The sequence below is a fragment of the Ahaetulla prasina genome, chromosome 2, assembly GCF_028640845.1.
Source record: "Ahaetulla prasina isolate Xishuangbanna chromosome 2, ASM2864084v1, whole genome shotgun sequence".
NCBI lineage: Eukaryota > Metazoa > Chordata > Lepidosauria > Squamata > Colubridae > Ahaetulla > Ahaetulla prasina.
The window spans coordinates 99045999-99070476 of record NC_080540.1 but is presented as its reverse complement, the minus strand read 5'-3'; the positions used below and the strand labels follow the sequence as shown (position 1 = coordinate 99070476).

General features: G+C 39.0%; 1 protein-coding gene across 1 annotated transcript; it reads left to right on the top strand.

Moving 5' to 3' along the window:
* Positions 1-3067: 3067 nt before the first annotated feature.
* IRF1 (interferon regulatory factor 1) lies at positions 3068-15280 on the top strand. The gene is made up of 10 exons (XM_058166063.1): positions 3068-3226; positions 7051-7144; positions 7804-7903; positions 9302-9478; positions 9787-9827; positions 11230-11356; positions 12364-12483; positions 13466-13488; positions 13957-14125; positions 14364-15280. The coding sequence occupies exons 2-10, from the start codon at positions 7058-7060 to the stop codon at positions 14453-14455; spliced, it is 936 nt and encodes a 311-aa protein (XP_058022046.1). The 5' UTR covers positions 3068-3226; positions 7051-7057; the 3' UTR covers positions 14456-15280.
* The last annotated feature ends 9198 nt before the right edge of the window (positions 15281-24478 follow it).

Here is a 24478-nt window from a genome sequence, read left to right as displayed (position 1 = left end):
TAAAAAACACAGGGAGGAATAGTAATAAAACCATAAAAACAAGGGGACAAAAAGAAGAAAAGTGACTGGTAGTGAAAACACGCATACACTACTTAGAAGACGCTTCAACCAGCCTAGCCAAAAGCCAGGGCAAATAATCAAGCCTCAAGGCTCTGCAAAATGTAAGCATGGTGGGGCTGCTTGAATTTAATACCAACTCACATGAAGGAACAATATCTACAGTACTTGGGGCATAGATTTACAAGGATTCAGGCAGCTGACAGCAGCTTAGGAAGGAATGAAAGACAGAATGTGTTCCTAATTCTCCCCAACACTACTCTAGAAGAAAGTGAAAAAAAGAGAAGGTATTTATTTAATTGTGATGAGCTGGCCTAGATACAAAAGAACACTTGTGGGGAAACAACACAGTTCATCTTGCCTCTCTATGAATCTTCTGGGTTTGAACAGTAGATCTGTGGATGCGAATGAATTTTTAAAAATATGGCTAAACTAAGCAAACTGTATAGTTATTAAAATAAGGTCTTACTGCTTCTAGGCAAGGCCTGAAGATGTAATATTTTATTACACATGCTTTAAATTTGTACTTCCTCTTCAGTCAAATTACATAGACATCGTGAATCCAGTAAGTTATAAATTCATATTCCCAGCTTTGCTTGACAGGTGTTGTATTAAGGATGAAAGGATTCCATAATAATGGCATCAATTAAACAGTAACAACAATGACAGATTATACTAAATCCATTTCAGTCAAAAGGGTAGTTTGTCTTTTCTATCATGACAGTCAAGTGATTTCCTGGAATGGGAACCCACAATAGGGTTGTGAGTAATGTATAGTCCATAGTCCAGTATCTTTGAAAGTTGCTATAGCTAGATATATTTTGTCACCTTTCCCTAACCTTGAGCCTTCAAGGCAGGGGTGAAATCCAGCAGGTTCTGACAGGTTCTGGAGAAACAGTAGCGGAAATTTTGAGTAGTTCGGAGAACCAGCAAATACCACCTCTGGCTGGTCCCAGAGTGGGGTGGGAATGGAGATTTTGCAATATCCTTCCCCCAGGAGTGGGGAGGGAATGGGGATTTTGCAGTATCCTTCCCCTGCCACGCCCACCAAGCCAGGCCCACAAAGCAACACACCACGCCCACCAAGCCACACCCACAGAACCGGTAATAAAAAAATTTGGATTTCACTACTGCTTCAAGGTATATTTGGACTAATGCCCTGCGTTTCTTATGATATTTTGCTCATGGTATATTGTATCATTCTCCCTTTTTGTGTGCATGCACAGGATTCCAACATGAAATGGAGGTGGGATCAACTAGCTTTCCCGATATCATCTGAATTCTCTCCCAGTTCATATTGAGGGCATACTAGGGAAAGGATAATGGAGCGCTGGATGTTCAGATACATATACCTTCTCCAACTTGCCATCCTCTGAGCACGCTGTGATGGTCAGGATCCCAAGAGTCCCAGAAGTTTGGAAGGAACACTGGATTAGGAAAGGTGATGTGTGTTTGTTGTGTGTGTGTGTGTGACTCTCTAAGATTCCTCCTTGGAATTTGTTAGGAAAAACTTATGGACTGATTGGATGCTGAAGGTCTTGATTGGAGCACTGGATCCTCCTAGCCTGGTTCTCCCTCCTTCGCTGTGCTAACTACATACACTTCTGCCCACCCCCCATTTTTTTAACCTAGTGTTTTTCCTTTTCCTCCTTGACAACGCTGTCTGCCATATCCTTCCCCTTCCACTGAACCTTGCTGAACCTCCAAACAATGCTCCACTAAGGGCACTCCAGAGCCAAAGCTAAGCAAGTTCCATACCCTTGCAGAAATAAACCTATTTCATACAATGTTAGAGTTGAAAGAGGGTCTTTAGGTGGAGTCCAATCCTTGATTTCTTGCAGGAATCCAGATAAAAGCGTCATTGGCTTTGGAGAGTATTCCAGCCTCTCCTTAAAGGCAACCAGGAAAGGGAAAGGCCATTCTGCTTCCAGCACTGGTGATCCACTTCTGAGCCCAACTGATCTGACCCTAAATAAAACTTTGTCCATGTTTGGGAAAAAGGTTGTATTTGGGGAGGGGACTTCTTAATGTTCTGTATATGGCTCTTTTCTCAAGACAAGGCAGCCATATACAGAAAACAAAGAGAACCCATGCATATTATATTAAGAAGAGAATCTATGCGTATTCTTCTACCTACAGGAAGGACAAAACTGGTATTTTTCTGCTTGGGGTCCAACACATGAGATCTCGAGTAGAGATTATGGGTTTTGTAGTCTGGCATATCTGGGGGTGGTTTTGGGATGGAGGCATAAAACATTCCTAGGACAGCTTCAGATGTTTCAGCTGTGTCCCAGGCTAAAGTTCCCCTCTGGCACTGGGTTATTATGTTGGAGGTCCTTTAAAAATGAAAAATTAATTTATGAAGTCCTCCCCAAATAAAAGGAATAACTTCGTTTCGCTCCAGATCTGGGAATAAGTAAATATGCCGCTTTGTTTTCATAGTTTGAACCTATAAATTATAGGATTTATCTGACACTTGGCGGACTCTGACCCCGAAAACTATGTTTTAAATTAAGGAACAGCTGCGATCCTCTCCAACTGTTCACCTCCTGGATGGGGTGTGGGTGGGCTTGAAAATAACGAGGTCGTCACCCTCATGCGAGCACGATTCAACCCTTCGATTTCAAGGCAGGCTGGACCGCAGGCCGTTACAACAGGCAGGGGTAATTCGGCTGGTTACGTGCGCGTGGGTGTTAGGCTGGCAGGAAAAGATTTGCGGAGACCTGGGAACGGTCCACGTGCCCCGGCTTCTTGCATTCCAAAATAAGAATCAAGTGTTTTCTTCCTTCGTGCAATGTAACCAACACGCCGCCAAAGTTTGAGAAAGGGGCGGGGAAGAGAAGCCGGACTTCCCCTCCCGCCGCTGGTTTTCAATAGCCTGATTTCTGAGAAATCAGGCTCCTCTAAACACCGGCCTGCCTGAAGTGCTGATTGGCCGCGGCGCAAGGCCTTCAGGGCGCTGATTGGCTAAGGCGGGCGCGATTATGTCTCCCCCCCTCTCCGACAGGGGGATTCCCGGTGACCTGTAGAATAATACAGGCTCCCCTGGATAGCCGTCTGCAGAAACGGAGAGTCTCTTGAACTGAGCGGAGCTGGAGCCTGCACGGGAAGACGTTGTCAGTCGCTCGGGTGCTGCAGAAGGGTGTGATCCTCGATCAAGTCCTGCAAGGTGGGTCGTGGTCCAGCAGCTGCCTAAAATCGAGGCAGGCACCACGCAGTTCGGTGCAAGTTAAGACTGGGTCACCTGAATAACTTTCAACCACCGGAGCGGGATGAGGAATGAGGCGGGTGGGGTGGCCGGAGCGATCTTAAGACCACCGAGGCTAGGATCGGAGGTTCAAGCATAGATCCACCGGGGTTTACTTGATTATTTATTTATTTTAGCATTGCGATGATCTGCAGGCCCCCTCCCCACTTAGCCCCATTTAGACGGGGAGAAATCTAGTCTGGGGTCATCCGAAGCCGTTAGCCGTTTGCAGTAAGAATTTCTTTTTAAAAACTTCCTGACCAGTTGGGACCTACTCCGGAGCCGAGAGACTCCCCTGTTATAAAGCGCGTTAAAAAGGGCGGAAATGATCTTCAAGTACACGGTGGTGAGTGGGTGGGTGCGGTGACTTCTAGTCCCGCCACAGGCAGAAAAGTCGGTTTGGGTGTCTTTTGGGGTAGCCAGTCTGTCTCAGCGCAACCCACCTCACAGGGTGGTTGTTCTGGGGAAAATAGGAGGAGGAAGGAATATTCAATATTTTCGTCGCCTTCAGTTCTTTATTTAAAAAAAAACCGATAAAGGCGGATATCTATAAATAAAACGTATCCCCGCCGCTTGTAAGCGAGGAGTCAGGTGTTTGCAGAAGCGCGCACGCACCGCGGCTTCAGTAGAATTAGCGCAGGATGCAGTCGGCGCTCCGGCTACTCCATAAGGGAACTCTTGCGAAGTGAGAAAGGCGCGTGTGTTGTATTGGTTTTTACGATTGCAACAGTAATAATTTTTATTTGCAAAGTTGCAAAAAATTAGTGGCTTGGTTGATTCTGTTTGTATCCCGAGTTTTGCAGAAGAGAATTGTGTGACCATGATTTCCAGTAATGGGTGCTGCTGCTGCTTTTGTTGTTTGGACCAGGAAGTAGAGCTTGGAGAGAGAAAAGAAAGGGGCGGAGTGAGGAGAGACGGGCCAATTGTTAGCTGTGGGTATCCTTGAGTGCAGTCCAGAAGTTCTAACAGGAGAATAAATTTTAAAACAAACCAGAATCTTGGAAAGGGTTTTGGAAAAGGCTGGATAGAAGAGTACAGATACTCCATTAGGTTGTTCTCCAGAAACCTTTGCAGGGATGAATACATGTGGGACAAACTGGTGGAACAGGAGAATCATCATGGCGAGGAAGAATCATGCTTCAAATGTAAACATTTCGATTTGACCATTCAGACTTTACTGATAAACCCTCATTGAATTCAACATGGAAGTAAATATATGATTTGCAGGTGTCTCCATAAACATCCTAGGGCAAATGTATGCCGTTTTATCTATATCACATTTATCTATTGTTGGTTTTTACTTAGCTGTGAACCACCCTGAGTCCTTCGGGAGAAGGGTGGTATAAAAATTAAATAATAATAATAATAATAATAATAATAATAATAATAATAATAATAATAATAATAATAATAATAATGTTTAATATATATTTAATAATAATAATGTTTAATATATATAATAATGTTTATTGATCAAATAATAATAATAATAATAATAATAATAATAATAATAATAATAATAATAATATTTGATCCTGTAACAAGTGCATGAAAATGCAAAATTGCTTTGGTTCACCCTTTGGAATACCCTTTGCACAGGAGCCTTGGAGATCAGTGTCACATGCAGGAATATGCTTTGCACGAAGGAATCAGACACCAGCCAGAGCTGAATTACAAGCTTGAATTGGCTGGGGTAGGAACCTTTGCAAGTCCATGCTATTTAAATAGCAATAGCACTTCAGTAGCACTGTGAAGTATACCGCTTCACAATGCTTAACAATCCTCTCTAAGCAGTTTACAGAGTCAGCATATTGCCCCCAACAATCTTGAGTCCTCATTTTACCATGGGAAGGATGGAAGGCTGAGTCAACCTTGAGCTGGGCGAGATTAGAACTGCCAAATTGCAGGCAGCCGGCAGGCAGCATTAGTAACCTGTAGTACTGCGCCACCACAGCTCATATATCCCTACTATTATCAGTAGTTGGAACATAGATGATTCAAAAGGCTAATTGTAAATCTCTAGAAAGCAGATATCCTTGACCTTTTTCTTCATAAATGCTCTTGTTAAGCATTTAAACAAGAAAGATGAGATCCTTTTTATTAAAGGAATAAAAGTTGAAGTTGAATTAATTGTGTTTCTCCCTGAATGAAGTTGTGCAGTCTGAAACCACCTGGCCCCAATCCAAAGCTTGCAAAGAGGAAATCATCAAGCCTTGTGTTTGCTTGTGTGACAAATGACAACATTCCCAGTGCAGGATCTCATGCTGTTTTACAAAAAATTCCCCTAAGTGTAAGGAACATTTTCAGTTCTGATTCTTACTATCATGCATAAAGGGCACTCTGCATCTGTCAGGCATTTCAGGGAAAGTTCACTAGCTAAACATATCATTAAACTTAAAAAGAGTTGTCAAAACTGAATATTAGGAAATAATGGATTCAGCTGCATTAGGGGGCCTGAGGGCAATGTGATAAAAGCTGGACTGAGGTGTGGCAATCTAAGCCTTGTGTATACATAGACCAGTGGTAATATGGTTCTTGATGCATTTCTGATATCTTCATCCAGCCCTTCCTGCTATTTAGATCAAATATATGTTAGGTTCTGCAGCAGAGGAGCAGAAACACATGGTGCCATTTTCTGCATGGACAATGGCCGTCTTGCATCCTGTGCTGAGAGAGGAAAAATAGAGACCAGGTCTATGCATTGAAGGAGGTATTTCAGAACATAGCAGAAGAAGCACCTCCTTACAAATCATCAAAGCAGCAACATTTTTTTCCAGACTCCAATGGCTGTTTTGGAAGATGCTCTTAGCTGCCCAATGTGGGTGTAGACACACAGATACTTCAGTGGGAGAATAAATAGGAAGCCTGGGGTAGAATTCCGGGTATAATTTGACCTAATATAAGTAATTTGGGAGCAGTCTTTTCTCACCTTGGTTGAATTCTAAATGGGTTGTTAGTGGCTTCAAAGCATTTGTCAGCTGAATTATTATGGGTGGTCACACAGTCAGCCAGATCTTTAGACTTGATTTGGCATTTTTATTTAAATTGAGTCCTTACCAAAAACCTAGGATAGGCAGATGTTTTATTACTATTAGTAGAATTATGTCTAATTTATATTTATATTTAAATCCTATTAACATATCCCATTATCTCATCTTATTATGACTCTTAGCAGTTTACAGATTAAAAGTAAGATAAAAGGCAGAGAGAATGTCCTCAAGGCAACAACCGCTCCAAGGTTGCACGGTGAATATAAATTCCCCTCCTTGAATATAATTCAAGGAGGGGAATTTAGCTAGACTCCTGCTTCCTTTCCCACCACCCAACAATCCTTTGAGGTTGGTTGAACTAAGAGAGAGTGACTGGCCCAAAGTCACCCAGATGGCTATCACACCTAAGACGGGAGTAGAATTCAGTTTCCTGGCTTCTAGGTCAGCATCTTGACTGCTAACTAGATCGCTTTTCACATTATCCAGTTAAAAGTAACATAAAAGTGTAATACTCATGATGTGATGATACTAACTTCCCTAGTATCTTGTATTTTGTGAAGCACTGTACATACAGATGATGTTATATGAATAAAAATACTGCTTTCTTTACAAGGGAAATTAGGGGAAATAGATTTTAATAAACGATATTGGGGGAAACACATTGTCCATTACAATATGAGCCACTGGTCTCCATGATATTTCTAGAAGTTAGAGATTTTGTTTTGTGCTTACAGTTCCTGACTTTTTCTTTTTTAGAGCCAGAATGCCACAAACAAGGATGCGCATGAGACCTTGGCTGGAACAGCAGATTAATTCAAATAAAATTCCTGGGCTTTATTGGATCAATAAGGTATAGAAAACTTTCATTCATGCAATATCTTTTAAAAGGCTAGTTTTGTGTACTTTTCTTGCTTCAAGTTTAAAACAAGGTTGTTATAGAAAATGAAACATTGTAGTGAGGAAAGTAGTGAGGCTTCAATACAATAATTTGTTGCTTAAGAATAACTACCATAGGAAAAAAAAATGCCAAGATCAAAGGAGCAAAAATATTGAAAAGAAATTGAGAATGCAAATTAAATATTTAATGCATTTGATGTTATGTTTAAAATTAATTTTAATGTCAGCCTGAACTCTACAACTAACTTAACTTGATAATAGTTGAGATATGTAAGAGATTCAGGCAGAGCTAATAGGCTTATTTCTCTATGTCCAGAATATTTACCTATGTTATAGTAAACTAGGGAAAAAAATCAATATGTCTTTGTTTATTTTGTTTTATACAACACCTGGTTATGAAGTGCTCTGCTATTCAATTGGAGGCTATATACAGTAGACAAGACAAATGCTAAATCAAATAAATCATCAGAAATGTACGCTTGTCTACTGCTTGATTAATTCACAGGTCGGGGTTGTTCTTCATTTTCAGCTTTCTACCATTTTCTTGATTTTGTTTTCTCTGTGCAATTCAGTGATGCTTATTCAGAATTGTATTTTTTTTTTCAATTGCAGAAAGATAAAATGTTCCAGATCCCTTGGAAACATGCAGCTAAGCACGGGTGGGAACTGGAAAAAGATGCTTGCCTGTTCAAAAACTGGGCTGTTCATACTGGTATGTGCTGTTTCGTCCTGGGGATAGCGAAACTTTTCTAGAAATTTTCTAGAGAATCAAACGGTTACTGTATTTGAAGGAGGAATCATCATATTAACACTAGCCAAAGGGATCCCTTTTCCTTGTCCTGCCTCTTTAGCCAAAGAGTTTGTGGTTTCTTCTTGAGTAACTGTGGTCAGTGTACTAATAGGGAGTTGCACACTGTAAAAGGTTTGGGTTTCAGAATGCAACAGAGCACAAAGGCAGTGCGTTCTTAAAACATGCAACATTTTGAAAGCTTGCATGAAAGTCTGAGAAACAGATATTGCTCCTGGACATTCCAAAACAATTCCTCTAAATAGTTTTTGAAGCAAGTGCAACCCCAGCACTTACTAGTTAAAACAACTGGAAAGACTCTTCTCCTCAAAGGACTGTCTATTTATCCTGGAACTACTAGTTGATAATATGTTCAGCTGCTGACGTGCATAGCACGCAGAAGCCCATGAGTTTGTGCTATTGTACACAGTATTTCCATGTCAGAGTTATAAACTTCTTAAGAGTTTTGACCACCAGTCTACATGAACGGCTGATGAGAGAAAAATAGGAATCTTTTTCCAAGTTTTTATCACCTCGGGAGATAGGATAGGCTGGTCATTCTCTGTATGTTTAGTACTGTACCATGGAGTGGATTTCTGGGTTTGTCAACATGCTATTGGCATGTTGACAAAACCTCTTTTTACAATGAGTAATTGATTGTTCATTGTGAAGTGTTCTTGAATCTTCCTTAATATGTATGTTGTTACAGAAAGGTGATGGTGATAATATTACAACTGTCTTTTGAGCCTTTCTGTATTTTTTTTAACCTCCCCCCTTGATTTTTGGTTATGAAAAATGGCTCTTGTATGTTGAAAAAGTTTGTCTGATGTATTCAAAATTTATGTAGTTATTTAATAAACAAACAAACATGTATTGCTGCACATCTTAATCACTATAACTCTAAATTGCAAATAAAAAATAAAAAGACAATAACAAGGCCATCTTTGTGCCATTTCACAAGTCATGATTCACTAGCAATAGATAAGCAAGAAGTTGTTCATAGGAATAGTTAGATACAGTTAGTCATATTTGTCATCTAGTCATACGTGGATTGGGCCCATTGGAATCAGTGGGCTCACTTGGTGATATCTAACTTCTGAGTTCAGTTGATACCTTCAATAACTAAGGTTTGTTATCTATGTACATTTATATGTCTGAATTACACTGAACTGCACAGACTGAAAAGAGCCAGTGTTAAGCACACAGAAGTGACAGTGGGTTCCTCTCAGGACCTTAGTAATACATGCCAGGATCCCTCTGGCTGGATGTGGCTTTTATTTTGTTTTTTGCATACCTAGACTTATCCCATCTGTCTTTTTACAGGGAGATACAAAGAAGGTGATGTAGACCCTGATCCAAAAACATGGAAGGCAAATTTCCGTTGTGCCATGAATTCCTTGCCTGACATTCAAGAAGTGAAGGATCAAAGCATTAGCAAAGGACCCAGTGCTGTTCGAGTCTATAAGATGCTGAAACCCCCAGTAAAATCAGAGAAAAAAGGTATTGCTCAAAACTTACGAAGGATGAGTATTATTCCCAATACTTGTAATATAAAATTTGGTTCCAGTGTTACATAAAAGGCAGCCAGGTTGTCAGTTTTATGGCAACAACTGAAATCCATAGGAAAAAATTCCAAGAATGGCTATGGCTTTGTGGCCAACAGAATTGCACTATTGCAAACTTGAGAAGAAAATGTTATAAGATGGATAATGCCAGAATTGTCTGGCAGTTGCATTGTTGTGTCACCCACTCGCTTTTAAAATGTGTTTAATTCTAAGCCTGTATTTTCGTTTTGTTTTTTCAAACAGAAAAAAAGTCGAAGTCTCCGAAAAGCAAGAGCCCAAGAAAGGTATGTGTTTAAAAGATTTGTATGGCTATCCACTGAAAAACACAACTCTGGTTAGCTGGCCACAACAATAATATCCAGAACTATAAAAATCATAAAACGTATCATAAAATAACATATAAACGATGTAAAACCATGCATGCAACGTATGTCTTTTCTTCAATAGCTTAAGTAAAACATACATGTGAAATATTAAAAGGGCACAGATTTGTGGGCATTTGCAGCGCAGAAGTCAAAATCTACAAGGCGACTGGCCCAACCAGGATAGAAATTGTGCCTGCCATCTTGTAGATCTGAACCCTGCTCTTCCCCCGAAGATGCCACTGTCCAGCTTTCATACAGAGGGGGGGCTTCCTGTCTCACCATCCATTGAAAATCTTCCTACTGAGAATAAGTTAGTGGAAGATACAAGAAGATGGCTGCTGGCAGAAATCATTCCTGTTGAAGGAAGTGCGTGTAGTTCTCCATTTACAACCATTGATTTAGTGATCTTTCCAAGTTCTGAAACTTGGTGCTGAAAAAACGTGATTTATGACTATTTTTCACACTTAAAATGGTTGCTGGTATCTCTGGGGTCACAGGATCAAAAGTCAGACACTTGGCAACTTGGCATGTATTTATGGCAGTTGCAGCTTCCTGGGGTCATGTGGTCCCCTTTTGTGACTTTCTGACAAGCAAAGTCAACAGGGAAGCGAGATGCCCTTAGCAACCTTAACGACTGCAATGAAGCACTTAAGAACTGTGGCAAGAAAGGTTGTAAAAGTCATTTAACAACTGTCTTGCTCAGCAACAGAAATTTTGGGCTCAATTGTGGTCGTAAGTTGAGGACTACCTGTAGAGAAGCATTTTGGGACTCAGTTGACATATTTTTAGTTTCTTGATCACTTTTTAATCAGCTAATTCTTTTTTTAAAAAAAGTCTTCCATTCCTTCTGCCTAATTATCGCCAGCGTTGAATCTTTCAAAATAAAAATCTGTTGGATTCCCAGCTTGCTCAACTGCCCCATTCATATACCTTAGCTATAGACAATTGCCATCTAAAGGCCATTTCATTGCATGAAAATGATTCATAAGCAAGAAAAGAAAAGCTGCAACTATTTACTTCTGCCAAAAACTGTGCAGAAATACTTCCCAATGGGATAATACTGATTACAATGAAATAAATACATTCACACGTCTTGACCTTAAAATGAGTCCCCAACCTTTGGTCCGTGCCTGTCAAAAACTGGGCCACGCAAACAATAGAAGACCCATCTGTAGGAAGCGGGCAGCATGTGAAACCATGCCCGCTCCAGTCTGCAGAAAAACCTTTCTCCACAGAACTGGTGCCCAAAAGGTTGTGGGTTGCTGCCTTAAAAGACATAAAGTTGACATTTTGCCATAATCCGGTCCTTCATCTTTTGCAGTCAGTGGAGGATATCAAGGAAGAAGAGACAGTCGAAGCAACACACAGCATTCAGTTGCCTGATGACCACAGTAGCTATGCGCTTCCTGGCTATGCAGCACAAGACATGGAAGTGGGGAGCACATTTGGTAAGAAACCATTTTAATCAGTTGTGTGGGTCTCACAAGGAAAAGCCGGGCCTGCTGAGTCCCATTTTTCAGCTTGCTTGAGTAATGAAAAGATAGGCTGTCAGGGATGTTAAGGAATTGAGACATTTTTTTCTTTGTTCTACATTGTTAAATTCCCAACAAACTATTGGAGAACTTCTCAAAACTAAAGAAAATGAAAAGGCTGGATTTATATGACTGGCTGAAATGGGGTTGGTTAGGTTTGTGGCTGAGTATGTTTTGGGAACTCAAGACACTGAATTAGTGTTCGTGTGATGTTGTGATCATTTTATTTTATTATTTTTTATTTATTTTATTAGATTTCTAGACCGCCCTTCTCCCAAAGGACTCAGGGCGGTGTACAGCCAAGATAAAAATAAACAATGTACAATTAAAAATAAATTAAAAAACTTATTATACAGTTAGGCCGATAAATTAAAATATATAATCTAAAAAACCCCAATTTAAAACTAATAACAATTAAATAACAATTAAATTGTTTAATAACAATTAAATTTAAAATCTAACCAATTTAAGAAAGCCCCGCGCGAACAAACAAATATGTTTTCAGTTCGCGGCGAAAGGTCCGGTCAGATATTTGGCATAAACCGGGGGGAAGTTCATTCCAGAGAGTAGGAGCCCCCACAGAGAAGGATCTTCCCCTGGGGGCCGCCAGCCGACATTGTTTGGCGGACGGCACCCTGAGAAGTCCCTCTCTGTGTGAGCGTACGGGTCGGTGGGAGGCATGAGGTAACAGCAGGCGGTTACGTAAGTACCCAGGCCCCAAATCTGGCTTAAGCTACAATATCATTTATTTGTCTGGCATAGCATCTCATGTTTTGTTCATTCCGGCTGGGGGGGGGAGGGGTGCTGTCAATCATTTTGTTTGTTTGTGTGAAACAAAATGGCTTCTTTAGTTTGTAGAACAATCTAAGGGGAAAAATATCTCTTGCATTATAAATCACATACTTTCAATGGACATTTTTTAGGTCTGTCATGTGACATGAACAGTAATCCCTGGAAAAATTGCCCGCTGGATATTCAGGTCCCTGACAGTACAAACAACATATACAGACTTCAGGTTTCACCCTGCTATTCTTCTTCTGAAGGTTAGTATTTAATTGTTCTGAACCAGCTGATTGATCATAAACAGATTGAGGAACAGAACCAAGAGAACGGCAGAGTTTTCAGGTCAACTGCCTACATAGATTGGACATTCAGATCCTATAATCCCTTAGATTATGGGATTAGATTATTAGGGGGCCATGGTGGCTCACGTGGTAAGAGGCTGAACCTTCGCTCCGCTGAGGTTGGCAGCTCAGCAGCTCGATTCCTGTGTTAGCGAATAAACTGCATAGGGACAGGAAAGGAGCCTCCCCGGATTGCCTACTGGGATTCAGGCATCCCACGGGCAAGATAACTCCGCTCGAAAAAATTCCTTTCATAGAGGCAGCCAGCCACTTCAGTGATCCTTGGCTGACACATGCCATACACTAAAATAAAATATGAAAAATACAATTTTCAGCTCCTTGGAGCTGAGATTCAGAATAAGGAAGAATGTTTAGATTGTCTGTCTACTCTCTACCTTTTTAAAAAGTGAAAGCTTCCTATGTAGTCTCATATTGGATGCATTCTTGATTAGAAATAGGTTTTATGAGAGTGATGTAATGATATAAAAGTGGTCTTTTTTTAAAAAAAAATAGTTTACTACAGGCCTCGCCCAGTGAAAGTTAAGCCAATGTAAATCTCATTAAAAGACTAGAAATATGTATCTAAATCTCTCCTGTTGAACTATAGAGCTTATAAATACTTAATTACAACCTGCCTTTTACACTAAAAGAATTCTAGATATTAAGCCAGTGTGAACCGAAGACAGGCATTACTTGTATGAGCATAAATTATCCAATGCTTTATTTTAATATTTTAATATTAATATTTTATTTTAATGACTAGAAAGGTTATTGTTGATAATAGAAAATTGGAAAATAAACATTTAGTAAACAAGAATTCTGAGATTCATTGGATATGTTTCTTTTCTCTTCCCCTTCCCTTACCTGATGGCTTCGTATAACCTCACAATAACTGATGAAGAGGAGGATATTCCGCTCTTTGATGTAAGACTCTCTCTCTTTTTAAATAACTTTGGCTTTGTAAATAATTTTGGCATTGGGACAATACATGAAGTCTAAGGGTAGGTTCAAAGGGGTGGGCGAATATGCAATGTGTACAAGAGTTCCCATTTGTCTTGGCCGAGAAGGGATACTTTAGGGCAGGGCTGTCATCTGGCCCGCAGACCAGATGCGTCATGTACTGGCCACGCCCAGGCCCGGTTTAGTGAAGGGGATAAAAAGTCCCAATATGTCATGCGACGACCCTGTGACAATGCGAGTTTGACACCCCTGGTTTAGGATGTCTTTTGCTTCTGAACCCCTACATTAGATCGCAAGAATCCATGTAACCTAAGAATGCAGCTGCAATCTTTGTTTTGTAACCTGCATCTTAGAAAGGAATTAGCAATGTTTTTGAATTGAACTAGAAAACAGTTCAGATTGTTGATCTCTTTTATCTCTCCTCTCTGGCAGCTCTTTAACAGCTCTGAGTGGCAACAAAACATCATTGGTGGAAAAGGGTTCCTGTTAAATGAAGCTGGAATTGGAAAAGGGTTCCTGTTAAGTGAAGCTGGAATGCAGAACCTCTCCCTTGACTTGACTTTGCAAGAGCAAGATACTACCTTTGAGATACCAAAGCTAGGTATAAACATTTCACCTATATAGTTGGGTAGTTTTAGACCTCTATCCACCTCTTCAAATTTAACCAGAGCTCTGTTGGGGAAGGGAAGATCATCACACACAAATATGATTTTTGGCAGTTTCATTGAACTTGTGATAGATTCTCAGAAATTCTATTATTCTAATACTCACTATTCTAATATTCACTATTTTCTAGTGAAACCACATTCTAAATCTTGATTTCTCTTTTTTTTCCGCAGAAGTAATTCCACATGAGTCGAAAGCCAGCGCAGAATGCACTTTGTTGGACTTTCGAACACACTACGTACCCTCTATATCCTGTGGCATTTAAACCTTTTTATCACTAGACTTGTATTGTTTTATTTTGAATGCTATTTGTAGACTTGACAAATTGATCAGTTCATTGACAGTCTACATATTTAGAATGGAAAAGTCCAAGCGATGTGTGTACAGTTTATACGTGTGTAGGAATATCTTTGTGATAAAAGTGTACATTTATGCCTAAACTACCTTATGAGCCAATTAAGGCTTGTTTGCTGCTTCTTTCACTCTGTTCATCCATCAGTAGAATTAGAGTATAAATAATTTCAAATATGGGGGAGGGGGGAACAAGCTTTTCATTGTTGGTAAATTGATATATATTTTAAGCCCATCCAAAATATAAAGTTACTCTCTGGAAGACTAGTGATGCCCAACCAGATATTTCTGGATTATCTTTTTATTCCTCTTCAAATTTATCTTGGCCGTTTTAGTCTAGAGCCCTGTCTTAGCATGTTAAACTGTGAAAAACAAATAGTTGTTTGTTCCATACTTCTTCAGAAATTTATTTATAACACATTCCGCTGGTTACTTTGGACTTATTGTAGACTATTGCTACATTACATTATTTTCTCCAGTGAAAATACGCTTTGAAGTTGATAAGTTGATAGGTATGGATTATTTGCACTCTGCTTTTCAAGATGTCAACTGAATAGGTATTGTGAAGAGTGCAAAAAATGCATAATAGGGTTAGATATACTAAACCAGAAGATAAAGAAAAGAATTTGCCAAACTGTCAGAGTGCTAGGCTGCAGCTTAAATTCTTGTACATTCTTTTCCTTGTACATACCTTGTTGTATATAAATTACAATTGTCTTAATAAAAGATTATATATGGAGATACGTTTGATTTTCTTTTTTATTACCTGTTTGTTGCTGACAAAGAAATTAGGAAAATATTTTCTTAGCTCGACTAGAGTTTCTCTATACAAGACTTTTTAGTGCTGCTATACTCAAATTTTATCTCAAACAATAGGGTACATACCCATTATGCATTTTATACTTCCTTGAACTTCTGAAGAATGGTGTTTACAAATAAATTTGTTTTCAACTAAAGAAATCTCAAAAAAGGTTTATTGAGGTTTAGTTACCCTAAGATTAAATCACATAAATCATCTTGAGAATCAGATTTGGAAACCAAATAAGATATAGATTGGAAAAGGCATAAGTCTATTTTGATCATGGAAAAGGTATAAGTCTATTTTGATCAGTTCTTTAAAAGTGTGTAAACAGCAACCATATTGCACCAGCCATTTGCATTGAATTAATGAAGTTTCTGCATGGCAGGTAGTTCTCGACTTGTCACAGTTGAGCCCAAAATCTCTGTGGCTAAGCGAGACAGGTTTTAAGTGAGTTTTTTTGCTTCATTTTGCGACCTTTCTTGACACAATTGCTAAATGAATCACTGTAATTGTTAAGTTAGTAACCCAGTTGTTAAAAGAGAATCTGGCTTCTAAAGTTGACTTTGCTTGTCATTAGGTTGCAAAAGGTGATCACATGACCCTGAGACACTGCAACCATCATAAATATGAACCTGATACCAAGCATCTGAATTTTGATCACATGACCATGGGAACTGATGCTACAACAGTTATAGGTGTGAAAAATGGTTGTAAGTCGTTTTTTCCAGTGCCATTGTAACTTTAAATGGCCATTAAATGAATGGTTGTAAGTCAAAGACTACTATATATAGTATATGAATATTGAAAAGAATGTCAGTAGATCAAGGTCCACCAATGTAGGTGGACTGTCCAAGGTTCTTTTTCCTTCGGGGGTCAGTGCAGCATATTTACTGAATTTTCTAAGATTATATACATATCCATAATGGCTAGATTTTCCACAGTTTGTTAAAGATACTCTGTGCCACAATAGAAAGATCCTTGTTTTGCTCTTGGCACTTAGTATGCGTGCAAACAATGACAGGTTCTATTCACAATGTATCAGATAGCTTATATTATGAGTTTATGTTAACTCATCCATAACAGCTCTTCCCTCTTTAGTTAAGTGTCTTGCGGGAAAAAAATCTGTTTAAATATTGAGATTTGGTATTTGTGTTTCTAAGAGTGATTTTCATTTTGTAAATTGAGATTTCCTACTTAACCCTTTAGATTAAATAAACCAGAAAGGCACATTTTTCTACTGATAACTCATCTTCTGATGTTTACTTACAAATAAACCCTACTCAACAACAAAAGTTTGTTATATAAGCTTTATTTATATTGTATTATACACACTTTATTACATAGAATATAATTTGCAAGCTCAACTGGTTCTATTGCTTCCTGCTAATTATTGTAAGAAATTTATCTCCTATATACAATAAACTACAGGAACTACAGGAAACTACTGAAAAATTGTATTGCTATCAAGTCAATGGCTGCTTATGTTACGGTATAATCTAGTAGATCTTCAAAATACAAGCTTTCTCACTTTTTTCAACATTTGAATCTCTGGATTCTGCTGAAGATTTTAACATCTATTGCTATCACAGAGTACAGGAAAAAATGTAACATTTTTGTACTATATGATGTAAACCACCCAACGTCACTTCGTGAAATGGGCATCATATAAATTTAAGAAATAAAAAATTATAGAGAGGGTTAAGGTTACTTCTGCTTAGATTGGGTGCAGATACCACTGTATCAATTCAAATTACAATTATACCTGAATCCATCCATTGCATATTTCTGCGCTGATGATTCCATATCATCTCAAATAAGTAAATCAAATAAAATCTAATATACCTACCAAGGTTAGAAAGTTGTGAAGATCAGCCGTCAGTCTTCCAATACAGGATTTCTCAGGCCATCTACTGTTTGGGCCCATTGGAAAGGACAAACAAAATCAAAATGTTTCATGCGGTGGATAGAAATGGACCCAGAGCATAAAAAGATTATTCCTGAAAAAAACAATAGCTGATTTTCTGCAGTGAATTTTTATTCTAATCTGCCCATCACTCTGCTGTTCTGTCTGGCAGAATTTAGGAGACACCTTCCTGGAAACATCTCAAATTCCACTGCAGATCCTGAGTCTCAGTTTGAGAAATGCTGCCTCAATAACTCCCCAGATGTTGTTTGCTAGGAAACAGATGTAAGAAATCCATCAGTCTCTTGGAGTCCATGAATTGCAGAACCACAGTCAGTTTGCTTCAGAGTCAATGGTCAACTATGGGGAACTCCCAGCCTTCTTGATTACTCAAGCTTTCCACTCTCACATTTTAAAAAAAGTGTTTGGCAGAGCTAGTTTATTTATATGCCACCCAATCTCACTATCCAAAGCGACTCTGTTCACGAGAACACCCATGGCCAATCATAATTTTCCAATCCTTCTACAGATGCCTCAGTTTTATGTTTTAATCGTGTTTAAATAAAACCTGGACTTCTGGTGATTTCCTACACAAAATGTGCTGTGAAAACAAGAATAAAAGACACTATAAAGCCACAGAAGCAACAGAGAGACAACCACTCATTTGGTGCTCAACATGAATGGTTTTTTCCTAACACTTGTTTCGCTCACAAAAAACAAAACAAAACATATTTCTACTCCATAAAGAAATAATAATAATTAGATTTATTTTCATTGTGAGAATCTGATAGAACACTTTCTATACTCTGTAACTGAGCCTTTAATTAGTTGGTGATGCCCAGCCTGAACTACCAGAACTGAGCTTCGTTTAGTGAATTAAACACTATCCAGTTCAAGCTAGAAAAATGAAATATCACAACCAGAGCAATACTTCCTGCTCGTTTCCTGTCTGAAACAAAAAATGTTCCTACAATGCCAGAGGATTCATGTAAAGTAATTATTAGGCAATAAGGCAGTTTTTATTATTGGATTGTCATTCTCATTTAAGAAATCCCCACAGAGGTTCTTCTAAGTCTTACTATCCCTTTAAAATTACTCCAGATATGCCTAGAACTGGCGGCCTGCGTCACGTGCAGGCCACACGCACCCCAGCTCTGCGAAGGGGAAAAAACCATTGTGATATGTCACATGACAGAAATGTGACGGGGCAAGTTTGACACCCGTGGCCTAGAACAAGGACAGCAAAAGGTAAATATGTATAAGGGAAGCACTTGTTGTCTGCAACAAATCAGCAAGAATTTTAAGCTCTTTATGATTTAACACTACCAAACAGGCACAATCAAGAACAAAGAAGTAGTGCAAGATGGGAAGATGGGAAGAAACCTGGCCCATAGAATTGTCAAGAGTTGAACACGACTGAATGGATAACATCATCATCATCATCATCATGCACAACAGGATTTGACTGCAAGCTTAAGCTCTTCGCCCCCCCCCCTTTTTTTAAAAAAGGTTTATGAATCATTGTTTGTTTTCTGGCTGAAGTTGATAAACCTCAGAATTCCAGTGAAACAGTAAAATAGAACCACAAGTCTACCCACAACTCTGCTTTAGGACAAAATTCCCAGCTTGCTATTGTGACTGTACAAAGAAGGTTTCTAATGCAGAAGACACTTATTTTCTCCTTTAGGAAATTAATGAGTTGCAGAAAGTTTACATGCCATGTAACTTACTCACTGATTTCCTAACTGGGGAATCCTTTTTTTTTCCCCCTGCAAAATTCCACAGTTCCTCAGGACACAACAGAAAATATCATCGCAAGCAATTAGAACAAAATAAGTATCCACACAGTGTGCAATTATTCTGTAGATCTGCTGGCCATTAACCTGGAAGGCTTTAAAACAGGACTGGCTAAATTGATGGAGGGTAAGTTCATCCAGAGTAATTGGTCTCGAAAAATCAGTCTTGCTATGGGGACAAAAGCAGCATGATTTCGGATACCAAGTGCAAGGAAACATTGGTGGACATGTTTCTATGCAGTGACCACCTGAGAAGCATCAATTTGGTCACTGTGAGGAACAAAAGGCTGGATTACATACTCTTCCTCACTGTAAGGTTATAGTTCTCTCTCATGCTTAAATTAGCAGAAAGGCATGATGGCATAATTCTCTCAGTCTGATAGCCAAGCTTTGTTCTACCTTAGTTGAGGGGCTAGTTATTTGTATTCTCATTATATTAAGGTGAGATAAAGGCGAGTGATTAGTACACGGGTCTCCAACCTTGGCAACTTTAAGACTTGTGGACTTCAACTCCCAGAGTTCCTCAGCCAGCTGCTGGCTGAGGAACTCTGGGAGTTGAAGTCCACAAGTCTTAAAGTTGCCAAGGTTGGAGACCCCTGGATTAGTGGATTCTCCTCTATATGCTTCTCCTACCACCCAGCTTTATTTGCTGGGAGATGAATAAACCCTAATCACTGCCCTTCGTGCTTGAAGGGCCAGACATCCACAGATGACCGGGGTAGAAGATTCAGCAACTATTATCTGCACCAGTGACATCTCATTTGGCTATTTCTGTCTTTCACGCCCACTGACATCTTGTTCTAATCTTTTCCAACCTGGTGTCCTCCAGATGTGATGGTTTACAGTTCCAAGAATTCCCAGGCCAGCATGACCAATAGCCAATGGCCAATACAATTGAAGAACAGTAGATTGAGAAATGGTCATTTATTCAATGGTGGCCATGTGTTGCCAGAAGACAATTTTAGGTATGAAAGCATGTGGTTGTTAAGTAAGTGCAGGGTGACTTTGAGCCAGTCATTTTCTCTCAGCCGAATTCACTTCACAGGGATGTTTTTGAAGGGAAATAGGAGGAGGAAGGTATATTAGTTAGGTTTGCTGCCTTGAGTTATCTATAAAAATAATGAAAGCTGGATCAAATATCTTTAAAAAATTATGTGGATTTGAATGCGACACATTCACTTTCATTCTTCTTTCTACAACCTGATTATTCCAAATGAATTTTGCCCTGAAGAAACCTCTCAATCTTCCAAGACACCCTTTGAATGGTCCTGATCCTTCCCACTAGTAGAAGCCAAATAGGACAATTCTTAGAGTATACTCAGCTACTGAAAACTTCTTTGCTTCCAGGCAGGTTTAGCTGTCCCAGGGCACTTCTGGCTTGCACTGCCATATTGTTCTCGTTGTTCCTAGGAAGAATGAAGAAGTCTGAAAGACCATCCCACTAGCTAATGCAGAATAGGAAACTCACTGCTCTGCCAGCTATCTGCTCCACCTTTCATAATTTCTTGTTCAATTTGTTGCAAATCATTTCCTTGCTGAGTCTCTTTCTTGACTTTCATGACTGTATGGCAGACATGGCAAAGTTTCCTCTAGAATAACTAGAACAACGCCAGAATAAGAAGAAATGGGGAGGTGGTTCCAGAAAGAAGTGAGAAAATCCTAGGATGCAAGAAGTGGGATGAGGAGGGATTCCCATCAATGGACATCAGCTGACCTCTGGCTCCAGAAAAAGTTCTGCCAGCTGTCTTCCTAACATTCCCTCTCAAACAGCAGAGGAGCTGGAAGTGAATTACCTCAGTTGCAGAAGATCTGCCCAAGACTAATGGGGTTGTGGGAATGCAGAGTGTAGTACTGATCCCAGATGGATGCAGCTTTTAGGTCTGTAAGGTACAGTTAAATGAATGCTACATTTAGCGACCTATGTTGCAGGTATATTTTTTTAAAATGCAAAGGTATCTGTGATGAACAAGCATCTTGGGAGGGAAGAAGTCTTTAGGGAAGAGAAACCACAATTAAGGATCTGATCTGAGCAGGCCACATTCATCTGTTATTACTCTTAACACAAAATGTTGTTCTGAATCTGTTAATTGTCTTGAAAGAAAAATATGTGTCAGCACTAATTAACAATAACTAACACTAGCAAAACAAACAGACCAATATGTGTGCATTACACAATCTACCCTCTTAACAGTACATTTAAGGATTCATAGAATTTCCTTTGAAATGATTCATCAACAAACTTTAAATAACATTTTTAAAAAAACAGTTGTCATGTCAGGACAGAAACATTTCCCAAATGATGCATACTTGGCTTCCTGGTTCGTTTCATTTGAGAATCTTTAGGAGTAAACTGAAGATTTTGCAAGCCCTCTCAGATCCCAGGGAAGATGCAGCATAGATAAGAAATTGTATCTATATTTCCAGATGTTGTGCAGTTCAGAACCATAATTCAGTTTCTGACATCTACTAAAACTAGATTTCGAAATTTCCCAGTTTGTGGGAACATGGTCACACATAGATTGAAATGTAACCAGAGATCCAGATGTGTCTCCCATGGGAGCATCTATGTTTCTATGGGCTCAACAGCAAGACATATGAGAACCACATGTCAAAACTATCATTTAGAGAACATTCAAATATCTAAATATGAGCTATGCAAAAAAAATAGGAACAGAGAAATTTGACAACATTAAAGATCTAACCATGTATGAGAAATGGTTCTCTTCTTAATAATAGCAATACAACTTAGACTGATATATTGCTTCATTGTGCTTTACAGCCCTCTTTAAGCAGTTTACAGATCAGCATATTGCCCCCAACAATCTGGGTCTTCATTTTACTGACCTCAGAGGGATGGAAGGCTGAGTCAACCTTGAACCTGGCGAGAATCAAACTGCTGGCAGTCAGCAGAATTAGCCTGCAATACTGCATTCTAACCACTGCGCCACCATGGCTCTTAAGCTGCATTGTACTAAAGAATCAGTTGATGCTTCCAAAGTGGTTACAAATGAAACAAGTTCCACCATCTTTTTAAATATTTATTGTTTTCAGAACTGTTACTAGTATTTTTAAGAACACGGTATATCCACATAATTTTAAATCAGAGAAATAACTTCAACGCTGCATCAACTATCACAGGCTCTCATGAAAGTCTTGAAGATTTGGGCTCTGCAGCTAAGAGTCCGATTGAAAGTCTGCATGTTAGAAGTGGGAAGGACAACTCATGCTTCCAACCACCGAGAAGACTACAGGAGGCACCTGAAGACATGCAATAGAATAGAATAGAATTTTTTTATTGGCCAAGTGTGATTGGACACACAAGGAATTTGTCTTGGTGCATATGCTCTCAGTGTACATAAAAGAAAAAGGTATGTTCATCAAGAATCATAAGGTACAATACTTAATGATAGTCACAGGGTACAAATAAGCAACCAGGAAACTATCAATATCAATATAAACTATCAATATCAATATAAATCGTAAGGATACAAGCAACAAAGTTACAGTCATACAGTCGTAAGTGGAAAGGAGATGGGTGATGGGAACGATGAGAAGATTAATAGTAGGCCCTCTTTTTGACTCGTGCAGTATACAGGACCTCAATGGAAGGCAGGTTGGTAGCAACTGTTTTTTCTGCAGTTCTAAGGGGCAAGTGAGGGGCAAGTGAGGCCAATTTAAGGGTTTTGTTTTGTTTCTTTTTTTAGTTTCTAAAGATGAGATTGGCTGCAGGAGGCATCCATTAAAAAAGTAGACTGCTCCTCTTTTTTTACTCACTCCCACCTCCAATAGGATGGAAACACAATGGGACTGATTTGAAACTATTTTTGAGCGTTTGGGAATATTGATGGAAAAATGATTTAATTTCTACAGAAAACATGCACCCCTTTCTTTCATAATTCTACAGAAAAGGAAAAGAGAGAAAGAGGGAACAATAACTTCCCCAAAGGTTGGTTTAATAATAATAATAATAACAGAGTTGGAAGGGACCTTGAAGGCCTTCTAGTCCAACCCCCTGCCCAGGCAGGAAACCCTACATCATTTCAGACAAATGGTTATCCAACATTTTCTTAAAAGTTTCCAGTGTTGGAGCATTTACAACTTCTGCAGGCAAGTTGTTCCACTGATTAATTGTTCTAACTGTCAGGAAATTTCTCCTTAGTTCTAGGTTGCTTCTCTCCTTGATTAGTTTCCACCCATTGCTTCTTGTTCTACCCTCAGGTGCTTTGGAGAACAGCCTGACTCCCTCTTCTTTGTGGCAATCCCTGAGATATTGGAACACTGCTATCATGTCTCCCTTAGTCCTTCTTTTCATTAAACTAGACATACTGAGTTCCTGCAACCGTTCTTCATGTTTTAGCCTCCAGTCCCCTAATCATCTTTGTTGCTCTTCTCTGCACTGTTTCTAGAGTCTCAACATCTTTTTTACATCGTGGTGCCCAAAACTGAATGCAAGTTTTAAGTTTTTGTGGGGAGATGTAAGTAAGGGTGGGTATATAAAGGAATATGGGGGCGGGGGCTTTGAGGATTTCCCCACCTATAGGAGAAAAATCCTGAGGAATCGATCTCAGAGTTTAGTTATCCAGAATATATTATAAAAATAACTCATAAATATGAATTTATCATTTGAAAATGGCATTACATTAATTTAATATTTTTTTTAGAATTGACTGGTTAGATTGTAATACATTTCATTCATAGTAGCATTTCTGATAGCAATGGCCACTTAGTTATTGATGTTGGTGAAAATTATTTTGGAAAATTGAAAAAAAAACACTTAGCAATTGTTGATAATTAATTCTAGGTAAGTTCATCCTTTAGCATTATCAAAGACCTAAGCTGTTGTGCTACAAGAAATTCATTTTTTCCCGTTACCCAACAGATTTACTATTACAAAACATTCAAAAATGGAAGTAGATCTTTTTTTGGAACAATGATATTTCAAAATAGGAGAATTAGCACTGACTGAAAAATGAATACAACAGCAAAGAGTAACAAAATCAGGGAATATAAGGGTTGGAAGGGGCCCAAAGATCATCTAACCCAACCTCCTGCCCAGTGCAGGAAAACCCACTATGTCATCCCTAAGAGTCTCTCCTTAAACATCAAGGTGACCCCACCTTTTCTAGAGTTAGTTTGTTCCATTGTTGAACAGCTGTTATGATTAGAATTTGTTTTTCAGTCAGGTCTCTCCTTAAGTTGACAAGTTGCATGTTTTTTAATGTTTACTGCTTTTCTTTATCACAAATCCCTTTTAAGTTGGGTGATCTATCATTCCACTAATAAACAAGAAAATACAATAAAAATAAATCAATTGGAATAAGTACACGTACTTCCCTATTATTAATTCAATACCTCCACATCTACAGGTAGCCCTCAACTTACAAACCCAATTGGGACTGCAATGTCCATCACTAAGCGATGTGGTTGTTGAGGGCC